Source organism: Callorhinchus milii, unplaced genomic scaffold (genome assembly GCF_018977255.1).
Source record: "Callorhinchus milii isolate IMCB2004 unplaced genomic scaffold, IMCB_Cmil_1.0 Scaffold18, whole genome shotgun sequence".
Lineage (NCBI taxonomy): Eukaryota > Metazoa > Chordata > Chondrichthyes > Chimaeriformes > Callorhinchidae > Callorhinchus > Callorhinchus milii.
The window spans coordinates 2,875,275-2,899,177 of record NW_024704759.1 but is presented as its reverse complement, the minus strand read 5'-3'; the positions used below and the strand labels follow the sequence as shown (position 1 = coordinate 2,899,177).

At 42.7% G+C, this 23,903-nt stretch overlaps 1 protein-coding gene across 2 annotated transcripts; it reads right to left on the bottom strand.

The window, feature by feature from the left end:
* Positions 1–2,158: 2,158 nt before the first annotated feature.
* On the bottom strand, positions 2,159–23,194 carry LOC103172143 (kinesin-like protein KIF3B). Of its 2 annotated transcripts, none has more exons than XM_042341790.1 (9): positions 23,115–23,194; positions 16,194–17,655; positions 11,034–11,135; positions 9,522–9,644; positions 7,487–7,605; positions 6,498–6,614; positions 5,310–5,415; positions 4,054–4,265; positions 2,159–3,265 (listed from the first exon to the last, which is right to left on the bottom strand). In XM_042341790.1, exons 2-9 carry the CDS (start codon positions 17,595–17,597, stop codon positions 3,172–3,174), a joined length of 2,277 nt encoding a protein of 758 aa, XP_042197724.1. In that variant the 5' UTR covers positions 17,598–17,655; positions 23,115–23,194; the 3' UTR covers positions 2,159–3,171. The 2 variants fall into 2 exon arrangements, with proteins under 2 accessions (XP_042197724.1, XP_042197725.1); XM_042341791.1 differs by having other exon boundaries at positions 2,159–3,262.
* Between the last annotated feature and the right edge of the window lie 709 nt (positions 23,195–23,903).

Genomic DNA, 23,903 nt, shown 5'->3' with positions numbered 1-23,903 from the left:
CCATATCAGTTCTTAACCTGGATTTAAAAATATTGTCAAAGTGCTTCTCAAAGGCTGGAGAACGTGCTGTTCACAAGCTGCTGGTGGCAAGTTGGGACTTTATAACAGGCACAAGGAAATGTCTCCAAACTGTGAAAGTGCTCACTGCTAAACCCTTTTAGTTAAATAGTGCTATATAATGAAGGGAGTTTCTCTCTCCCGATACCCTGGCCAACAATTCCCCCCCACCGAATAAAATTGGTCACTCACTCAACAGCTGTTTGTGGGACACATCTGTGCGCAACTGCCTGATGCATTTTGCCCACAAAATACACAGTTACTCCAGAATATCCAAGGATACATTTTACAGTATATCATGCAAAGCACTTTGAGCCATCTCAATGATTTGATAAGGCACTATAATAATCCAAGAATTATTATGATTATCTGGCGTTGCTATCAGTACAGATATCGTAACATCTCTAGTGCAAGTAAATACAGTATGGTTGGCTGATCTTATCAATAGCCCAACCTTTGTTTATTCAGAGGCTAACTACTGTGTAAAAGCAAATGAACAAACCCAATACTTGAGTTTAACGTGAAAACACCAGAAAAGGATATAGTGAGATGCCCTTAATTGAGTACATCCTGAAACCGTTTCTGGACTGTGTGGATAAAGACAGAACATCTGTTGTAGCTGCTTTATAAAGTTTATTTAAGAGCATTTACAGGGAAGTGTTATGGTTGCACACCTCCAAACAGGAGGGACATTTCTAAATTTTGATTAAATACAGGCTGTTGTAAGATGCAAAGGTGTTTGTAGGTCACTTAAATAATATTTTCATTTCCACTCTGAAATCGTGGGACCCACAAAATCCTGTAGAACATGGAAGCATAGGAACATTCTTCCACCATACGCCGTCATCCGTACCTGTTCCCTTTTCTAGACGCTCTTCATTTAAAATACACTTCATAAAAATCAAGTTAACATGAAAGATTATTATGTGGACATAAACTGAAATGACAAACTTCAGGGTTTAGTTCTTGAAAGTGCAGTGCTTACTGAAGTTTTGGCCATTTGTTTTTTTGCCTCAATATTGTAAAATCTATTAGCAGCTGATATAACATTTGTTCCAATTCCAGGTCATCTGGATAAATATATTTTGGAAGAAACTTTTGTAGTGTTCCAAAGCAAAATAACACAATACTGTTCACTGGGTTTAACATCAATTTGTGAATCTATAAGCAAACAAATGTGGGATATTTAGAAAGAGGGTCATGCTTGTTTTAAATATTTCATTTATGATTGAATTCCAATATAGTTACGCACTCAGGAGGTGACACAGCACTATGCTTAAGAGGATCCAAACCAGACATAGACATACACATGTATGTCAATTGCACATGGAAATTTCCATGTCTGAAAATTCTATGCACTCTCTCCCCCTCCGGAGGGACGCACTGCAGTTTGCCAATACAGGGCTAATATATAAAGGCGCCTCCATCACAGACTGGTTGGGCTGAATGGCTCGTTTCCGTGCTGCAAGGCTCTATGTAATTATTAAGATGAAAGTGGTCTTTGACTTATAGTAATAAAATATTAATTTACAACAACCTCCATCTATTAATATGATGTTACTATTATTGTCCCACCAGCCCTGAGCTGTTATTTATAACCAGAAACAATCATGGTTTAAAAAAACAATCAAATGTTTAAGATTTATTATACCTTCTCAATTTTCAAGTAGAAATGTTTAAGACCGTTCATATATAACCACCTTAAGGAAGTATGGAAAGTACAGTAGTATTAAAAGTTGGGAGCACACACGCTCAAAATGGTGGAATGAGTTGATCCAGAGAGTAGCTAAGTCACAGAGATCAGGAAATCCCAGTCTTCAACCCCCATGGGTTGGAAGAGGAGAAAAGAAAAATCACCCTTCATTTCTGCTCCAGATCACAGCCTAATGACCTGGTATGTATGGTGTGGGTGGTGTGTGTGGTGGGGGTGCACTGGTTGATGGCAGGTTCACTTCTTGGTTGCAATTGAGTAGTCAAGGCTCACATACACTCTTCCATAATTGCCGCTACGCCAATGTATCAGAGGGCGACTGACTCCTACAAGAATTGAAACCCCCACCCAACCAGAAGGGGAAAAAAAGGAGTCAACAACCTTCGGGGGGTGGGGGGGAGAAGGGGCAAGAATATTGGCAAGAGGAAGAAAAAAAAGGGAACGCTCATTTAATACAGAATCAATATAGAAATAGGTTATTAAAATTTACGAGACGGTGACTAACTTTTTAAACCAATCGTGTTCCCCTTTCGTAGTGAATAAAGATGGGGCTAAGGGTCATCTCAGCTATACGGTAGGTCTACTGTGACAGAATGTTCGTGGCGTTTAAAATGCGCAAACCCATAAGTGTCACTTCCAGTGCAGGAGTCAGCTGCGAAGTTTCTGAAAGGAGTTAAGTGTTTTGTAGCGTTGAAAATGGGAGTTTTAGACGAGATTGATATATATATTGGTGATTGGCAGCCTGTAGCTACCACTGAAGTTGGCTGCAATCTGTAACCACATCTTGTAGTGCGTGTCAAAGCAATGGTCAGAGTCATTGCTTCAAATCACCTATTGTGATGCCAGGGTGGGGCTGTAAAAAATACTTCTCAGAACAAATATTTAACATTAAACTCAAACGGTAATTTTTTTTTAAAAAGAAGATTGTACAAAATAACACCAGCTATACAATAAACAAATGTTCAAACATGTGCTATCTACATTCAGCTTGTTCCAACAGGAAAATCTAATAAATTAAAGGACAACAGAGTTAAGGATCGTCAGTTTCAGAAATCTTTAAATACATTTTCCTCAGAAAATAAAACGAGAGGTATCCATTTGATATACAGAGGATAAGACGTTTCCATAGCAGCAAGCAGTGGCACTTTCCACTTGGGTTACATTAAGAAATAAGACAGTTTGTCAACATAAGAGTAATGAGTATAAAGGAAGTGCAGTTTTAGTGTAGGAATGGTACACTAAGGAATGGTGGGTGTTACACATTAAAAACAGAAGAAAGGTAAATTTCATCTCCCTGATCTAACACGTGTTCAGACTGAAACGACAACAGGAGACAAACCTTACTCATGCTCGTTCGTTTTTCTTCCTGCTGATAAGTTGCTGCATCTTCTCGGGGAGTGTGTTTATTTGGGAACAAGACCACGAGACTGTGGATAGAGCTGGGATCCTGCCCCAGCTGAGGAAGAGGGGCCAATTTTTTTCCCGCTTTTAGGTCTGCTGAGGACAACAGAGAATTGGTTTCAATTCACATAGTAAATTCTTCTGGGATATTGTGCAAACAATACAAATACATAATACAAAATTATATTTGTATAGCGCCTTTCACGTCAGGAGGACGTCCCAAGGCGCTGGGACATGGACAGAATCGTGAAACGAGGAGCAGTATGTATCGATTTATATTATATTACACTTTGGCCACAAAAATTGACTTTACTATCCTGTGAAACGCTTTGAGACGTCTCAACAATGTGATGAGGCGCTATATCAATCGCAAGGATTATTATTATTACTATCCAACAGACACACACATCTATATCAGAAATGTGATTCATGAACAATCTCTCTCAAACTTGTAACAGGCTCTGTATAAACTTATACAAACTCTTACATTGTTATGTTTTACTTAAAACTGTTGTGAACAAGAAACAAAAGATTTACACAGATGAGTAAAGTCATTCAAGTATTTGGCTTGGTAAAAAATAACAGAAAAAAGGGTGTGGGTTATTTCTTAATCTTGTTCTTGCCCATCAGTCACACAAGCTCATTTTCCAATAAGGGTCACTATTCATTTTATATTTATATTCACTATATATTGAACGCTATAGTCAATATCAGATCAGAGCTCGGTTGGGATAAAAGTCATCCCTGCCCTTCCAGCACTTTGTGTGCGGTTCAAAACTGCACAGGATAGTATCTTTCCCAACTGGTGTGATTGGGGAGTCCAAGGTGAGTGTTTTTATTAGAAAGTAAATGTGCACTTTGAGTGAGATTCTTCCTACACTCACCTGGATTTAACTTTCCTGGCACTTGCACCAACACTGGCACAAACACTAGCGCTTCGCTGAGGATCAAAAGTAGAAGCATCTACTTGGAGTTCATCTTCATCCTGCAAAGCAGCTTCCAACGCAGCCTGCACCTTCGGAGCAATGGCTGGCCCTTCATAGTCTCGGGTGGTACGGCTGGGCATGTCCAGCTCTAACATCAAGATGTTCTCAGCCTTGAAGGATAAAAGCACGGAGTTTAACGAACAACAAGGTTGGCAAAACACAGTAACTGAGCAGTATCCCAATAACTTCTCTTCTTTCTCGGAAGAAACCAAGGACGTCTCAGGCTTTGGGAGTTGGGAAATGCTTGACTTGCAGAAAGCTGAGTGAACAGCGTGACAGGTCACAAAGGAAGCTATTGACCTTACTGGATTAGTTACAGTTCTGGAATGCTAACACAGAGAAACTCTTTGACTTCCAACTCTTTAGAGAGAACAGTCAATGTTCCAGTGGTTTTTAGAAAGCTTTTCCCCCCTCCCCCCCGATTGTCTCATGTTCTTGAAAAGTCCTTGAAATTAAATTCTCAGCAATTCCTCGCTCTCTGGGTGCTGTTCGGATTTCCTCCGTCACGATTAATGTCTACCTTTAACTCCAGACGGCAGATTGCACAAACTACCTGTCCTTCCTAAACACATTACAGAGTATGCATGGTTACTGTTCAAAGGACATCCTGACTTTAATGGCTGACCAGATAGTGGCCTCTCTCCTAGAAGCATTGTTCAAACTGTCTCTTCTTTCCTTTGCAGACTCTAAACATGTTCATTTGAACCTCTAAATCATGAGGTACCAGATCAGGTCAGAGTCTTTGTTACTCAGTTTAATAAGAACTGCAGGTAGCTTGTTATCTTACATTTATACACGGAGTGAAATATTCTCCACATCACTCTCTCATGGTTTTATCCACTGTTTAATGAATACAAATTGTTCATCCATGTTAATTTAGATTCAACAAAAAGATTGTAAACTGTGGAAGTACGAAGACGATGCTCTCACAAAGGAGTGTCAGAAGACAAGGCTGTTAACTTCCAAAAGTTTAGCAAGCGTACAGATTGTAACGGTTACATATACAAATATTACCGCTCAGTTACAGAAGCAGGTAAATCATTTCTGAAACACTAACAAACTCAGTGACTCGGCAATCTAGCTCCAATTCAGCACTGAACCCCACAACAAGACATTGTTCAGAGCGTCCCCGTGTCTGCACATTATTTACTCACTCTGTATCTGGGGTCTGATCTCATCATCAATGCCATTCTTGCGTAGTGGCTAAGTGGTCTCTTATACCCAACTGCTGACACTGGTCGCTTCATCATCTGCTGATTGCTAAAAGCATTACAGTGGGATAGATTCAAACACTGGGCATGGACAAAGCACTGTATAAATGTGGCTAACGCAACCTTCATCAATATGAGTTTTGCAACATTTTGAAGAGCACTAGGATATTGAGCGCAGCATTTTAATTATATATATTATACACACTTTTTTTAAAAAATGTGGTCACTCGATCCACGACTGTTTGTGGGACGCTGCTGTGTGCAATTGGCTGCTGTGTTTCGCTCACAAAATATAGTGAATTCACTTTACAGTATATTCTGGGAAGCGCTTTGAGACGTCTTAAAGATGTGATAAGGCGCTACATCAAATGCAAGGATTATTATTAAGGATTATCATTACATATTTAAGAAAACATGCTTCCAGTTCTTTGTCCTCATGTGGGACTCTCCTAGCAATTCTCCTTACTAATTTCCATTTTCCCCATTAATATGTTTCTTAATTTTAATTTACCTTGCTTCAGTATTAATTTCCAATAGTCCACTTGTTGACTAAAATGTTCATACAAACACAGTTACTATTTTCTTCCTGCTTCCAGTGGTTGTGGGTGAATGGATATAAAGGCACTTGGTACATTTCTGTTTGAACCAGTAACTCATTATTTTAGGATGCTCCCTATTTTATAGATCTTTCAGGATTGCGCTGTAAGAACATTTTAAAAGTGAAATGAAATAGCATGCAGACAACAAGAATAACTTGTATTTATCTAGCGCCCTTCACATGGGGCAGCGTGTTGGAGCGCTAATCCAAAGTTGCAGGAAGCATGCTACAGAACAGATTCACAAAGTAAGAGTTCTACAATATTCTGAGCTCCTAATTGCTGTGGAATTCAACCGATGTGACAGGAGACCGAGCAATATGGAGAGCACCCGCCAGACGAGATAACAACCGCTCTTAATTAAATACACAATTTTCAATCAAAATAAAACAGATGCTTTGTACATTTGTGTCTTGAATTTAATCATTGAAGCGTAGATTAGATCGATTTTGGCAAAGCCAAGCCCTTATTAACGTTCGCCCTGTGATTCATTTTAACACAGATGAGATAAGGTAACATGAGAACTGTACCATACCCTTCAATTCGTGTGATAGGCTGTGTTTTCCACTGGTCCTCCTCTTCATCAAAGTAAGCTCGGTTCATTATTTTATTCTTTTCTTCCAATGGTATGAAGTTCTCAATTATAAGGTGCCTATGCAACAGAAAAAAACATCAGTCTTTTAGTCATTCCAGTACAAATTAATGGTATACGTGAATTGAACATTTTTTTTACATCAGTATCCTTTGACAATAGCAAGAATTTATCCACTAATGAAGGTTTCCAAGGAGATGCATTTCTTTGTGATTTCCTGCACTTCCTATTCTCACATCGGAAATAACCCAGTGCGTGGAGATTCAATGACCAGAGGAATCTGTTTAATATGGAGTTAAAAATAGGCACTGTTTGCGGCTTGACTAACCAACCGGTAGTTTTGCAAGCTGGGGCCTTAAGGTTCGCCTGCAAAATATACAGTGAATTCACTTTAAAAGTATATTCTGTGAAGTGTTTTAAGACGTCTCGAAGATGTTAAAACATCAACAACTAGACTAAAACAACAAGTAAAGGGCGCACTATCAAATGCAAGGATTACTATTAATCTGAGACAAGCAATTTTATCGCTGCAAAAATTTGCAGATGAAGAAATAATAATAATCGTTGCATTTAATATAGTGCCTTTTCATGTCAGGATGTGTCAAAGTGCTTTGCAGAAACACAAATTGCATATATTTAGCGCCTATCCTATCCGGAGGTCATCCCAATGTGCTGCAAGTATAATACTAGTGCAGAGTTAATTCAAAAGATGGAAAGGGTGCTAAAATACACAAGCTGTGCTCTCAAGTATAGGGCCGAGTAGTAAAAATGGTCTCTGGTAATTATTCTTGATGCACATCAAGAAAGCAATAAATCCATCAAAAATGGTACTAATTATTTTTGGGGAATAGTTAAATCTCTCCTCGAAGTATGATTTGATTGTCATTATCTCTTATCACCTTCATTTTCCTTCTCCATTATCAGGTACCTACTTAAGTTTGAGTTCTCTGGTCAGTTCGTTCTGTGTTTGTTCCAGTTCTTGTCGCTCTTTGATGTGTTCCTCTTGCAGATCATGAATCTCAGCTTTCACCGCCTGGAGCTTAGCAAATAACTAACAGATTGTTTTTCTTAGTATTGAATGTACTGCATACGGAAAAGCCAGAATAATCCAAAGTAGTTATGGATAAGTGAATTGAACAACTTTTTTATATTAGTAACCTTTGCCAAGAGAACGGCTTTACTGCATAGATATAATAACCATAACCTGAATGACAACTCACGGCAATAAGATATCACTAATCTTCCGATGTAGCCTGAATGCGGTCGCTAGTTAAATGACTGTTGTACCATTCTATCCTCAGATATAATGTAGAATTAGTGACTCAGTTCTTGTACTGTGTAGTATAACCACAATATTCTATATAATCACACAGAATACTTTGCATCAAACAACTCTTTTGTACTAATTTATTGTACTCAGTTTTGAAGAGCTACTTAAAACCACAGGCACTCCAAGTTCCCTTGCTTTAACAACACTTTAAACAAAACAACAGTTATCTTTTTTATAGCTCAATTTCGATGTTGAAAGGGCCGTGCATCAAATTAGATTCAACATACTGAACATTGGGAGAACCCGATGACACAGAATTACTTGCATAGATTAGGACCCCTGGTTTCATAGAACCTTGTAAACACATCGGAACAGATGTTACTATAATAGCATACACAGGAGAAAACATGTGCAATACGTTATACATGCACGGTTTTGATTTGTATGTGAATTACAGTACGCTTTATTGGACCAGACATGCTTCATTTATTATATATATATTTATTCTTATACATTTAATAATTTCCCTCCACCAAACCCGTTTCCAATCCTATATACGTACTCACAATCAACTTATTTTGAGCTAAAATGTACATGTATATATTATATAAATAAAACCTACCCTCTTAAAAACTCGTTTTAATGCATAGTAAGTATTTCTTTTTCTACATATTTTAACTGTTTTGTCTCAGTCCTTGGGGCTGCCTGTCTGTTTGGATTCACATTTGTTTTAGCAGTGTTAAATTAAGGTCAACTACTATGCTCCAAGTTGCAAGATAATCCTACCCACAGATATTTTTTTTCCCGACCCTATTGCTTTTGTTGCCTGTTTCTAAATACTCAAGCTGTGCCACGTGTAAACCCAACTGAGCTTAACTCTGATGGAAGCAACCCCAATGACAAAGGCAACTTCCGGCAAGATCTTGATCCGAATGCCAAATGTAACTGATGCACTTATTCATCCAAAAGTCACAATATTCAAGTGTTAATTGAGACATTATTTAATTACAGTAAACATCCAGCTGGTCTCGATTTACACCCAGGCTTTTATTTTGTACAAGTATGAGGATAAATCACTATCTTGGAATTGGTGGCAGGGAATACCTTCATTTCTAAAAACCCATATAAAGAGCAAAATCAGAATACGCCATAGATCTGGGTAATTTTACATGTGGCAACTTTTCGTCCAGCCTTTTCATGAGTTATTGCATTTCATCTTCACGGGTAAGAGACTGAAGTATCATATACGAAGAGAAAAAATTAGAATGCGTGGAGAAAGGACAGATTGGCATCAGAGAGCTGGCACAGGCACTTAAAAGACCCATCTGTGTGGTAAAATTCTACGGCTGTGTGTGAAGTGTGCTGTCTGGAAGCGCTACATTTTAAGCAATGTAATACGTTTTCTTTACATAAACATATCCGCATCGATATGGCACAAATTGGATTTACAGAAAAGTGTGAAAGACACAGGCCAGAATTTGCATTTTTTTGTGGCTTGTACTAATTCAAATCTTGCAAATAATTGGTTTTGCGTATATAGAACAAAGTCTGTGAACGGAAAGATAAGGAGTATATCTAAGAAATACACTGTTAATTAAGGGCTCACTCCTGCAATCACAATCAGCTTAATCTCACAAACACGTATTTATATTTAATATTGATTTGCACTACTCAGAGTTTTGATCCACGTTCACTACCTTTTTCAGCTTTTTGGTTTTGACATCCACCTCTTGCTGCAGAGAGCTGTACGTTTCCTTCAGTTCCAGTGTCTCCTCGTCCCGAGTCTCCACTTGCTGTTGCATTTCGCGCTCCCGACGTTTCTTAACAGAGCAGCGAACACAGAGGAATGAAGAAAATCTTGAACATTTTAATATCTTTAATCATTTCATCTGTTTTTTTGCGCATTACGTTTCTGAGGCTACCTACATTTATAAAGAGAGAAACTGTGGCTCAGTAGTTAAGAGCACTCGGCTCGCAAACGAGAGACCCATGTTCGATTCCCGAGTAGGACGAAACATTGGGCAAGTTTCTTTACTCCACACATCACTGATTACCTAGCAGTAAGTAGGAACCTGGTTGTTAGTCGATTGGTGGATCGCTTTGCCCGGGGTAATAACCCTTAAAAAAAAATGAAATAAGAATAAATTGGTCACTCAATCCACGACTGTTTGTGGGACACTGCTGTGTGCATTTGGCTGCCGAGTTTCGCCCACTTTACAGTACATTCTGCAAAATGCTTTGAGATGTCTTGAAGACTTGATAAGGCGCTATATCAAATGCAAGGATTATTATTATAATTGTTTACAAGGGATGGCTAAAATTATTAGTACTGATTCTACAACAAAAATAACAACTTTACATCAAATTTGCAAACTTAAAATTAGTTAAAACAGCAGAATGCCGGGTTACTTGACCTTCAGGCTTTCTCCCCTGTATTTCTCCTCTACTTTCAATGTTTTTAGTGGTTTCCGTGCAGCTCATCAATATATGAAGCACTAGCAAGTTGCACCGTGCAAGATAAGGACTTAAATGTTTTATACGGCACCATAAATAAATAAATAAGATTATTTAGACACCAGTGTTATAAGTTACGTCTGGGGTGTGGGGTCAACCTAATCCTTGTTAAGCCCCAGATAGTAAAAGTCATGAAACTTGGTAATCAGCTTCCACTGAGGTTAGGGTTCCTCTGGTGCTAGGGTCTCGTGGCACTTTGCTCAAGTGTCCATTATTAATGTGACAGACCTGACAGTGCGTGTGAAGAGACTGGATTGCAGAGATGTCACAGCTGAGCCCAATCCTCTCCTCACTTAAAGCACACGTACAATATCCCCTTCCCCCTTCTTGCAGGTCCAATTTTGAGAGCCATAGCATGATCTATCAGATGACTTCCTCGGGTGGTGCGTGCGTGATGGCCAGAGCAATTGATCTGTAGCGGGAGCTAGAGCCTCAAGTGATTTGAATTGCAAGGGGTGACATTGAAGTGCCTGGGGCCAATTCACTTTCAGACAGACGAGCAAGATAATTGCTTTGTCATTAGTCAATGTGTTTGGATACTGCAGTATCACAGTGCTATTTTCCGTGTATTATAAAAGTTTATTTTTGTACAGCAGACGGGATGGACAGTCAAAGTTGATGACTTGACAGCTGGGCGTTCTGTTTCTGTGGCTCAAAGTCATTTTGATTCATTCTCATCAGTCTCTAGTTTTTACCTGTTCTGCAATTTCATGGCGTCTCTGCTCCAGGATTTTCTGCTGTTCATTGGTGTGATCCACAATGTTCTTGCCTCCGACCAGAAGTTTGCTCTCCATGGCCTAGTGAATCACAATGGACAAAGTCAATGGTTTGTAGTTCAGATATGTGCACATGCAATGCAAAGCTTCAAACAGCTCCTATCAAAAGTGAAAAACATCCTATTTGAAGCCTGGGGATTGTTATAAAGGCTGCCCGTTAAGGCTGATAATTTCTATTAAAGACCCATAAAATATTGTGTTGCTTGATTCACCTACAACACACAGCCACTGCATTTTACAGTATATCCTGTGAAACGCATCCTCCCGATGTGAAAGGCGCTACATGAAATGCAAGGATATTATTATTGATAGTTTAAAAAGTACATTCAATGCTTTCTAATCATCAGCAATGAACAACTATTTACTCCTAGTACAGAATATTTGGACTAAATTTATTTTCATTCTTTTATTTCACTTTTCAAATTGTTGCTACGATTTGATTTAAATTGTTTCTACAGGCAGGAAGCGGAAAACCATATTTTGTGCCAAATCCTTTAAGGTATTTTGAGTGTTGCTCCCAAGATGGAAGTTAATCTATCACAATCTGTGCAATTACAGCACTGATCCACAGCCTGCCTTCACCTTTGCTGTCAATCCCACTGAAATAATTAATCAAAACTAATGTGACTATTACAATCCAGAGATTTCCAGACTTCCCCCAAATCGTGGGTCATTGCTATTTCAAAACAACATCCAAACTTAAAATTGACCTGTAAATAAAGCTACTTTTAATAAAATCAGCAGATTTTATGTCCAGTGCAATGACTAACCTAGTCAGCTAATCTGTGCCAGCTGCATCCTGCAAAACAGCAATATGACAGCCAACAAATGTACAGTTATCAATTAAATAATGTCAATTAATCTAAACAGCTCATCTATTAAACCTGTCACACAAAAGAATTCTTCATTGTGAACCGTGCCAAACACGACATTCTTCAAGATGATAAATGGAAAAGAAAGTCATTAGAGTCGCTCAAAATCCCAGGAGACATTTGTGCCACTTCTGGCATTAATAGCTGAACGTTTGAAGCATTATTACCTGGAATGATGCAAATGTGAACTGCTCTACAACCACGACAACAAGAAATTAAGGTTTCTTGACTTTGTCAATGTTAAGTCAGTTTCTTTTTCATCACAACTGAATTTTGTAGTATTGAAATTATACGTTCAAATTTGAGACCTATTTGGTCAGCCGTGATCTGTGTCCGACTACTTAATACACATCAGAAAAGATCGTCAATTTCAGCAACTATGCCCCAAAACGCTGGAACACTCTTCCTCTATCCCTCCTTCTCCATCTTTTTAATCTATATAAATGACCTGGACTTCAGTATACAAAGTACAATTTCCAAGTTTGCAGATGATACTAAGCCAGGAAAAGTAGTAAATGGTGAGGAGGGTAGTAGGTGAGGATGAAAAACGCTGCAAGAGGACATAGACAGACTGATAACATGGGCAGACACGAGGCAGATGACGTTTAATGTGGAGAAATGCAAAGTGATGCGTTTTGGGAGGAAGAATGAGGATATAATATAAGCTGATGGTACAATCTTAAAGGGTGTCAAGGCATTGGGGAGGGGGCAAAGGAGATTTACCAGGATGGTACCAGGAGGGATTTCAGTTATGAGGAGAGGCGAGAGAAGCCGGGATTATTCTCCTTGGAGCAGAGAAGGTTAAGAGAAGACTTAATAGAAGTTTACAAAATTATGAGGGGATTCGATAGGATGAACAAGGAGAAACTATTTCCACTGGCGGTTGGGTCGGTAGCCCGAGGATACCGATTTAAAATAGTTGTTAAAAGAAACAGAGGGGAGGGGAGGAGAAATTTTTCCATACAGCGAGTTGTTCGGATGTGTGAAAGGGTGGTGGAAGCCGATTCGATAACAACTTTTAAGTAGATAATTATTTGGGGAGGACAAGTTTGCAGGGCTATGGGGAGAGTGGGATTGATTTGGATAGTTCGTTTCAAAGAGCCAGCACAGACACGATGGGCCGAATGGCCTCCTTCTGTGCTGTATGTTCTGTGCTCTGGAATTCCATCACCAATCACTCCGCCTCGCCCCCTCCTTAGCCTCCTTCAAGTCCCGCCTCAAGACCCTCCTCTTCGACCATGCCATCGGCCACCCCCCTTCCCCTCCCCTCCCTTCTCCCCCCCACCACTCCCAGCTCGGGTCTGAAATGCTGTACTTTGTCCAATGCCTTGGGACATCCTCCCAACGTGAAAGGCGCTATACAAATGTAATCTTGGTACTGTTGTATGATTCAGATCACACCTTCCTATTCGACCGCGCCTACGGTCACCTCCCCCTGGCTTGGCGTCATCTCTGCCACTGTCGAGCGCTCTGGGACTCTACCCTGTGTGAGGGGCGCTATGCAATTGGAAGTTTTCGTTGTCGTCAATTGCATCCACGTGCAAAATATTAACAGGATCACTTAACCCTTGTCTCACTTCTAACAGCCACTGCAGAAGGTGGTTTCGCTAGCTGTGCAATTCCCACCTGTGCTCTGTTCAAAGCTCTCGGAAATGGGGGGGGGGGGGGGGGGCAGGAGGATCTACTCTAAACAGATTGTTACCAAAAGAAAAAGAGGAGTGTGATTTTTTGGGGGACCCCAACTTGCGTGGAGTGGGAAGTGTAAATCAAGGTTTATATCTCACTGGTGAACGTGGCTTACACAGCTCTGTGGATGCCTGACTGTAGGTTCAGTGGTGGAGACAGTGATTTTCTTGCGGCAATTTGAGCTATTTTATTTATTTATTTTTTTACACACTTTTCGATGCTTTACCTACATTTTTGTCTGTCTCCTTTTCATTCCCTGCCATTATAAGCCCAGTTTTTTTCACGTTTGGAAGTTTGACAGCCAGTGAGTTTCATTGACATTGTTGTAGCACCTGATACTTGCTGCTGGCAGTAACTTTAACAAATGTCCATATTGAAGTGCCTCTCATTTCTTGCCACTGGAGAGTGCTGTGGAGGAACAGAACTAGGTTGCAACCTACGGTACTGTCCGCTCATTTTTGTGCAAAAAGCACAGTGCCAGGAATTGAGCTATCTGCTGTTTCACCCACAAAACACACAGTCACTACACTTTGCAGTATATTCTGTGACGCCTTTTGAGACGTCTCAACAACATGATAAGGCGCTATATCAAATGAAAGTATTAGTATTATTATAAACATGGATAGCAGCAATTAAAGATGATTACAGTCCCATCTGCTGGCAAGAATGAGGTTCTACAACACCATGTGAATAGATTTACAAGACGATGTGATTTTCCCAGAACATGATCGGGCTTTTTTTTCTTGAGCCCGTTGAGATGTGAAAATGGACGAATATAAACATGAAATGTTAGCGATACATTTACTCCACAGTAAATAAATGAATACAATGAGAGTTTCACCCACAAAATACACAAGTCAATCCACTCTGCAGTATATCCTGTGCGGTGCTTTGAGACGTCTCGACGATACGATAAGGCGCTATATCAAATGAAAGGATAATATTATAGCCTCAATCCCTCTAACAGCCACTACCGCTCTACCAGATGTTAAACTTCTGTTTGACTCTTACCCCTCGTTCAGCAGATGAATCGAGAATTATTTTTATAAAATTACAAAAATAACAATGAAAAGGTTATTGCACAAATTGCAATACTTCACAATGTGATCTAAATATGAATATCATAATAACTACAGTCACCCTATCCAGTACGTCACTTTCATAGAAACAAACAGATCAAAAAGCTGTGACTGAGCACGACAGGCTACGATGACGTTGCCGTCAATAATGTTAAGTGAGAGCTTGAGTATAAGGGAAGAGAGCTTAAGAAAATGAAATCTGCCGTCCTAAAGAACACTGGAATCAGTAGGGTACTGCAGTATTTCAGCTGCCATTTATAATAATATTTGCATTTGATATAGCACCTTATCTCATCTTCGAGATATCTGAATGCTCTTCACAGAATATGCTGCAAAGTGAACTGACTGTATATTTTGTGGGCAAAACACCCACATTTATGTTCAATACGTAGGTAATGTAAAGGACGCTAACTGATTTAGGTTTAAATTTACACCACTGTAGTGCTGCATCACTGCCCTGTACAGAGCTATTTCTGAAGCCTACGAAGATTCCCACCAAAAGCAGCCCGTACAGTAAAGGCATTTTGCAAAATAAATTATTCAGTTTCTCTTGTCCAAAGCAAATCCTCGAGCTGTACGATTTAATCTGACAGCTGGCAACGAGCCAACACAAGTCAATTAGTGCAAACAGCCAAAATGGGGAAAAAACACATTCTGGGTGGCCTAATAGAAGATTTTGGGCATCATTGGAGTCTATGTAGTTTGATCATCACTTATCACAATGACAAACATACTTTGCATCCAATGTTTTTTAAATGTTTTTGTTTTAAAAAAAACTGCTCCTTTAAGAAACTGATTAAATCACCAATACTGCTTACAAAAAAGGTTTTAATGAAAATTTAAACCTGTGCTGCTTGTACAAGCAAAGATGATCAGATTTTGTGCAAATATAAATATTAATGTCCAGACTGTGATCCACTTGCAACTTTACGTGGTTGGATCTTTAACATTCATATCACCAATCTGTGTCCAGTTGCTTCAATTTACCAGTTGTCTAGTCAGTTACCAAAGCAATGGTTGCTCACCCCAGTAGTAATTGATAATATTAATAATAGCATTCGATATAGTGTCTTATCAAGTCAATTGCGCACAGCAATGTCCCACAAACAGTCATGTTTAATCCCTTAAAGTTGTTTGAAAACAGTGTGAAACCTATGACCCATACTTTTACTGTATCTTATTTATACAGTAAATTGAAATGCAGTGCAGACTAATTTCCATTGACCGGCTCAGTTTTCTCGTCTTCCCATGTTGACTTGGGGAAAGCAAGGCCCTTCCTTGTTTACATGCAATACACAGGAAAACGCCACTTAACCCCACATTACGGCTTCTGTGACATGGTACTTTTCAACATTTAGCATGGGGGAAACTTTTAAGCAGGGCTGTAAAGTATTACCAGTGACGGCTCGGGTCAATGAGGAACATGATACGGTCTGCCATACCTTGATTTTAGTGGCTAGTGTCTCCGAGGCTTCCCGCTCTCTCTGCACGTCCTCCATTTTTCTCTCTTTCTCACGGAGTAATTTTTGTTTCTCCTCTGCAACTAAGCTGTGGTCATCGAAAATAGCTTTCTTTTCTCTCTCCAGCTTCTCCTGCTGCGCTCTCCAGTATTCGGGCTCGTTTTTGTGAGATACATCCTCCTCCTCCCCGTCCCCATCTTCCTCTTCGATTTCCTCCCCTCCCTCTCCCAACTGCCTCCTTCGACTTTTCTTCTTCCGTTTGCCCACCCCTCGCTTCTCCAGCTGAGCTTTCAGCCGTGCGATTTCTTCCTGGAACTCCCTCAAAAGAGCATCTTTCGGGTCTTCGTTCACACGAGGTTTATTCTTAATGTTCTTAGCGCGATTTGCATAGCGTAGTGTTGTCAGAGTCTCTTCGCAGTTGTAGGAGGCCGGGCCGATGTTTGCCACCATCACTGTTTTGGCGTTACCCCCCAACGAGTCCTGAAGCAACCGAGTTAGCTTGGAATCCCTGTAGGGAATGTGAGTGCTCTTACCATCCACGAGTGCGGATATCACATTGCCAAGTGCTGAGAGCGAAAGGTTAATCTTTGTTGCTTCTTTTAACCGTTCTCCCTGGGCTCCAGTTTTAGCCTGTCGCTCACTGCCTGCAAGGTCGACCAAGTTCAGCTTTCCGACACGGATATGGTTTTCGCCGTCAAGTCCGATTTCGCTGCACTCGATTGTTATCACAAAGATGGCGTGGGAGCGAGAGCTGTGCTCATTCATGTTTGTGGACCCCACAGAGCGATTCTGATTGCCAACGTTCATCACGTGCTCAATTTCTTTGACGTTTTTGGTCACGAAAGAGGACAAGTCTTTGACGTAAACACCAGTGTCCGGCCGCTCTTTCAGCTCCAACCTTTTAGTTTGATCTTTTGAGAGCAAATCCTTGATCTCCTCTTGATAGATTTCAAGATACGAAGCCCTTACTAAGTACTGTTGATTTTGCGATCGAGAAATGTGCGTGAAAATGTGATCAAAAGAGTTTGGGATAACTCCTCTCCTCTCGGCATCTCCGCGGAGTCCCTCCATGGTGTAGGTTTTCCCAGTTCCAGTTTGCCCATATGCAAAAATTGTCCCATTAAAGCCGAGCAGCACAGAGTCCACAAGGGGCCGAAAGGTCTCATCGTACAGTTCTACCTGTTTAGAATTCCAGTCATACACAGAGTCAAATGTGAATGTCTTGGGTAATTCACTGGGATTTCCCTTGCGATTTTTCACCAAAATCTGACCGAGTTTCACGTCTATGTCAATAATCTTTTTGTGGCCGGCTGTGGTTTCTTTGCCGTTCATTGGTCGACACCGGACGACCACTTTAACAGATTCCGAGCTTTTTAACTTGGACATCGTGTTTTTTGACGAGACTCAGATGCTGAGAATTCTTTTGCTCGTGTGCACCACCAACCTGTGAAAGAAATTAACATCGTTAACACTCATGTGCTCCAATTAAACCTAGTCACGGTCCATTAAGCACACATTAATAACTAAACGCAACTTTAACTCAAAAAAATGACTCAACAGAAGGTTAGAGTACATCATTACTTCATGTATGATGTACTCCATGATAAGACTATCTAGTTATTATTTAGGTTGCTGGATTAAGTGATCAGAAATTAGCACAGTACTTAATACTCACATTATAGCTTTCCAAATCTGACACTAACCCCTCCTGGCCGAATTTATATGCGTTTAATACCTCAATATTGCGCATTTCCTATATTGTAAAAAAAAATTGTGCTCATGTGAAAATTATAAATCATAACCATTTCAACTTGAATTTTGTTTTAATGATTCAGAAGCTGTCCCATTAAAACCAGGCAGAACTGAATCCCGAAGGGACTGAAAGGATTTACCGTGCAGTGCCAGTGGTTTACAATTCCAATCACACACAGGGTCAATATGTGAATGTCTGGATCGACACAGTGTCGGCAGAAGAACAAGACATCAAACTGAAATCATAGCCCCGGCTACAGATTGCTTTGCCTCTGTGCTGAGCGCCAGTGGAACAATGCTGTGCCCAGGCACACTGCCACATGAGGCCTGAAGCACTACAAACTTTGCTCCGAGCCCCAGGTCCTTTTTAATATTCATCAAGCGCCAGTTCTCCCATCACTTCTTACCTCTAAGGCTCCACTCGATCATGCTTCTCATACTATTGACTTCTCGGGCCTAAGTATCTCCCGTAATTCAAAGACCTCATGTAATTCAAGATCTCAATTGCTAACAACGCCTAAACACAAGTCAGGCTCCAAGGTTTTGTACAGTTTAGGCTCCTAACCAGACATCTCCCCTCCACCCCGGAGTGTAGGTGTACCCCACCTTCCTGATAAAATGGGCGACCTACGTCCTCTTGCACATCACTTATGTTATTACAGTGAGCTAAGTGTCAGCTAGCTCCTTTATATTAGCCAATGCATACAAGGCTGGTAGTTATGCCGTGCAATGTCTACAAATTCTGTTTGAACGCTTGTTAAAATAGCATCAACAGGCTTCCACAGAGAAGGATTCAAAAGATTTTGCCAAAAGTGACACAACACCCAATCAAGTTTGACGACAGATCACTTACCTTACGTTTGCCACTTGATGAGCTACATAACAATCCCAATTAACATGGATACCCCTGTGCCCTCCAGCTCTTACGCCTTTACTCTAGATACTTCTTCCTCCCAAATCAAGAATTATCATGTATTTATTGCTCACCTAGTATGGATTTTCCTTGAATAGGAAATAGCTTGCGTGCCTACAGCCAAGAGTGTTGAATATTCACCAGCTGCCGTGACAGTGTGAAACAGTCAGGATAACGATAATCCATCATAAACAGTGGAATATTGAGTATGTGCAGATTTTGATTTAGCTGTGACATTTTTACACCCAAAATAGGTTGAATTGTGCCAAGTACAGGCTTGCTAGAATTAATACAAAAATCCTTACAGCTGCACTGAGGTCTTAATTTTAATACTGGGCAAAAGGATTCCGCACAGTAATGGATAAATCTCACCCTCAGTCTCAAAAACAAACTCCAGGAGTGAATTATCCACCACATTTTGCCATAGCTCAATCTGTCACTTGAAATTGTAATTCCATTACATCTCGGCTCCGTTCTCTGTTGGTTAAAACACCTAACTCACAGATCAATCATGCCAGATATAGAACACGACCCACTCTCCAGTAACCCACATTATATCATAATTAAGGACATTTAAAGGGCATCATTAACTCAATCTGTAAATATCATCAAACCAGAAATTAGGTCTGTCCCTTTCAGTTACTTTCTCGTGTCCCTTACTTGGACATACGCTGCAATGCTTTAGAATAAATTGTCTGAAAGCCTGAGGGTTTCCTAACATTTGTGTAGTTTTCCCATCTCAGTGGGGTACCAGGGAACGTTGCAGAAAAGCATTGTGCAGTGCTTAACATTGCTACCATACGATTACAATGGGGTAAGAGCGGGGGCGTGGGGTTGGTTGGATAGGTCTTTCAAAGAGTCGGCACCACACAATGGGCCGAATAGCCTCCTTCTGTTCTGTAAGATTCATAGATTCTTTGATTACAAGACATTAAATATTGAAATGGAGAGAGAAGTNGGGGGGAGAGAGCAAAAGAGAGAGGTAGTTTTAAGCGCGATACCAATAAATCAGTTTCTGATTATATTTTTGGGTTAAACATAAATTATGGATGCCTCCCCTTTAGAAGTACAAAATAATTTACAGATTACTGTGGTTACTCAGAAACTTAATAGTGTTTGATAGCATCACGTTCCAACTCCGAAGATGCATTCTCTAAATATGAACATACACTAATCTGCGCTGATCAGTGAGACATTAAATAAAAACCCTGACGTCTTTTTACGTGTTTGCAGGGAGCAATAGAATTGTTTGCATTCGAACCTGAAGATTTGAGAAGCAGTGATAACCTGGATTTACCTGACTGACTGACGACAGATAATAGCGCCCGGATTTGTTTTAACATGTACGTATCATACTTGTGCGTCAAGTCGATGCGGAAATATATGACCAACGCTGACACTAGAATGACAATGTGACATCACAAACAGTGGCAGAGCTTTTCGTACCTAAACAAATGGTTTGAAATAGACAAATCCTACAAACAAACCGAGGCCAAGGACACCGTTAGGTGCCCGAGGAGCATAACCCAGTTTCATTTAGCACCTTCTCCAGAGGAGCTATTTATAATAGCACTCCTTGCATTTGATAAGAGCTTGAGATGTCTCAAAGCACTTCACAGAATATACTGCAAAGCGAATTGACTGCATATCTTGTGGGTGAAATACAGCAGCCAATTGCACGCAGCAGTGTCCCACACACAGTCATTGGTTGAGTGACCAAATTATTATTATTATATATTTTGGAAGGAATTATTACCCCTAGAAAGGCGATCCGCCAATCGACGAACAACCGACTTACTACTAGAAAACAGAGGCATGCGGAACAAGGAAACTTGCCTAAGGTTACGCCGTTCATACTGCACCACTTGACGCAATCTATTCTCCATCTATACCACGCCTGAGGGTTTAAAATACAAATAATCCCAACGAGCTCTCTCGTGATAAATCCTATTTTACTCGCATTAGTTTTCATTTTATGATTCCAAACTCCAATCAGAGTGAGAGAGACGCAGAGAGTCGTGCAAAGGACTCTCTCGTTGCTACGGTAACAATTCCAAGCAATCAGCGGGGCACAAAGTCCGCAGGGCCTCGTTTAACTGAAATCATTGCACTTTTTCTCACTCCTCTGCGGATGCCTGAGTTCCGAGGAGACAGCCAATTACCCCCAGCAACCAGCAGCCTGGACAGGCATGACGCAGCATAACAAACCACAGAACAGAACAGTCACTACACTCTACATACAATGCAATCCTCTGTCGCACTTGGGAGACATTTTAACGCAACGCGACGAGATACCAGGATTGTTATTAAGATTTGTACTTTGTAGAGGCCGCGGAGCTCATTCTGAAATCACTTGGTGAGATGAAGTCACTCTGAAGCAATCCTTGGGTTCACTGCGGCTCAAGACAACAAGAACAACAACTTGCACTTACGTAGCGCCCTCCACGCAGGGTAGTGTCTCAGTGGTGGGACCTGACTCCGAGCCGGTGGGGGGGTGGGGTGCGGGGGGGGGGGGGGGGGGAAGAGGTGGCTGTAGGCACGGTCGAAGAGGAAGGTTTTCAGGCGGGACTTGAAAAAGGGGAGAGAGGGGGCGAGGCCGAGGGTTTGAGGGAGAGTGTTCCAGGGTTTCGGGGCGTAGTGGCTGAAAGCACGTACAGTACCCCAATACTTACAGCCCGGGAGCGCCGAGCACATCCAACCTCAGGCACGTTCGTTTGCCAGAGGTGCGTCTGGTTAAACTCGCAGAGATGCCGGACGTCAGCCCCAGCAAACTGCGCGCTGTCCCCTTCCAAACCATTTACACGACAGTACCTCCAACCAACTACGCCACCCACTGTGCACGAGTTCAGTTACATTCTTCAAATGAATAATAATGCGATTTTAAAAATCGGTAAAAGACTACAAAACGAGCGTAATGCGCACACACGTGCATGTACCGCGCGCATCGATCGTGGAGTCCCGTGGCTTCACGGTGAGAGCGCTCGCCTCGCGAGGGGAACCGGGTTAGATTCCCGGGCGGAGCGAAACGTCGGGCAAGTTCCCCAACACACCGATTTATACAGCAATAGGTAGGAACCCGGTTGTTAGTCGATTGGCGGATTGCTTTTCCCCGGTGGGGGGTAACAGTCCATTCCCACAAAAAAATGCGGTCGCTCAATCCACGACTGTTCGTGGAGACGCCACTGTGCACAATCGGCTGCCGCCTTTCGCCCACAAAATACACAGTCACTACACTTTACAGTCTATTCTGTGAAGCGCCCCCCGGAGACGGGCGTGAGAAGGCGCGATATCAAACACAAGTACTAACATTTACATTACATTATTATTATTATTGATACAGTATTTGCACAAAACAGTTTGTGGAAATCAACCAAAACCCTAAAATTATGAAAACAACAAAAGATTAAATTGAAAAGCCGCTGAGAGGCAGAGCATCAAAACCCGAACACACGGCCTGAGAGGGGAGGGGGGAGAGGGGGAACGAGAGAGGGGGGAGAGGGGAGAGGGGGGGAGAGGGGGAGAGATGGGGGGGAGAGGGGGAGAGAGGGGAGAGAGGGGGGAGAGGGGAGAGAGAGGGGGGAGGGGGAGAGGGGAGAGGGGGAGAGGGGGGGAGAGAGGGGAGAGGGGGAGAGGGGGGGGAGAGGGGGGAGAGAGGGGGGGGGGGGAGAGGGAGAGGGGAGAGGGAGAGAGGGGGAGGGGAGAGAGAGAGGGGGAGAGAGGAGAGGGGGAGAGAGGGGGAGAGAGGGAGAGAGGGGGGGAGAGGGGGGGGAGAGGGGAGAGGGGGGGAGAGGGGGGAGGGGAGAGAGGGGGGAGAGAGGGGGGGGAGAGAGGGGGAGGGAGAGGGGGGAGGGGAGAGAGGGGAGGGGGGGGGGGAGGGGAGAGGGGGGGAGGGAGAGAGGGGAGAGGGGAGAGAGGGGGGAGAGGGGGGGAGAGAGGGGGGAGAGAGAGGGGGAGAGGGAGAGAGGGGGAGAGGGGAAGAGGGGGAGAGGGGGAGAGAGAGGGAGAGGGGGAGAGTGAGGGGGAGAGAGAGGGGAGAGGGGGAAAGGGGGAGAGAGGGCAGAGGGGGAGGGGGGGGGCAGCCCCGGGGCCTCTCTCTCTCTCTCTCTCTCTCTGGGCCTTCCTCCCCTCACCATCCGCGCGGCCTATTAACCGCTCCCCGCGACCGCGAGGCGCCGGGGCCCCGCCGAGGGGCTGTGGGAGCCGCTGTGGCCGGTGTCGGGGGGCGGGGGGGGCGGTACCTGCTCCTCGGCCGCTCCTCCGCCGCTGCGCCTTCACCGCGGCCTCACATCCACCGTGTGCGGGACCGCCAGCGGCAAACCCGGAGCCGGAGCCACCCCCGACCGGACCGGACCGGACCCGGAGCTGGAGTCCCCTCCGCCAAAACCCGGAGCCGGAGTCCCCTCCGCCAAAACCCGGAGCCGGAGTCCCCTCCGCCAAAACCCGGAGCCGGAGTCACCTCCGCAAAAACCCGGAGCTGGAGTCACCTCCGCCAAAACCCGGAGCTGGAGTCACCTCCGCAAAAACCCGGAGCTGGAGTCATCACAGCAAAAACCCGGAGCTGGTGTCACCTCCGCAAAAACCCGGAGCTGGTGTCACCTCCGCAAAAACCCGGAGCTGGAGGCATCACAGCAAAAACCCCGGAGCGGAATTCACCGCAACAAAACCCGGTACTGGAATAAGTCACTCGGACTGGACCTGGAGTCACCACAGCAAAGGGTCATTTCCTTGGAGCTGAATTGGCTCCAAGATGACAATGTTTGGCCACAGAATGTTCCAATCGAAACCAACGACAGTCCGGCTCCTGAGCCGGGTGTACCCGCAGTATCCCAGGACACTGCTGCTGACAGCCCAGCCAACCTCATCAACAGGACCTGGGAAGGCAGACCAACCAATAGGGTGGGCATTCTTCCCACTCAGCTCGTTAACCTGTAAGGTAAAGCCCTAACAAGTCGGGCAGTCCTAGCCGGACACGCAGCAGGAAACTTGCCACCAGCTATCAATGGCGAGCTGTGTGGTTAATAATAATA

Bases quoted from the DNA above. Each gene is read 5' to 3' on its own strand.
- LOC103172143 (XM_042341790.1), bottom strand. From the start codon at position 17,597: ATGTCCAAGTTAAAAAGCTCGGAATCTGTTAAAGTGGTCGTCCGGTGT. The intron at 11,136-16,193 runs GTATGGCAGACC...GTGATTCACTAG, and splicing joins CACTAGCCACTAAAATCAAG to GCCATGGAGAGCAAACTTCT. The intron at 4,266-5,309 runs GTGAGTAAATAA...TTATCCTTCAAG, and splicing joins GATCAGACCCCAGATACAGA to GCTGAGAACATCTTGATGTT.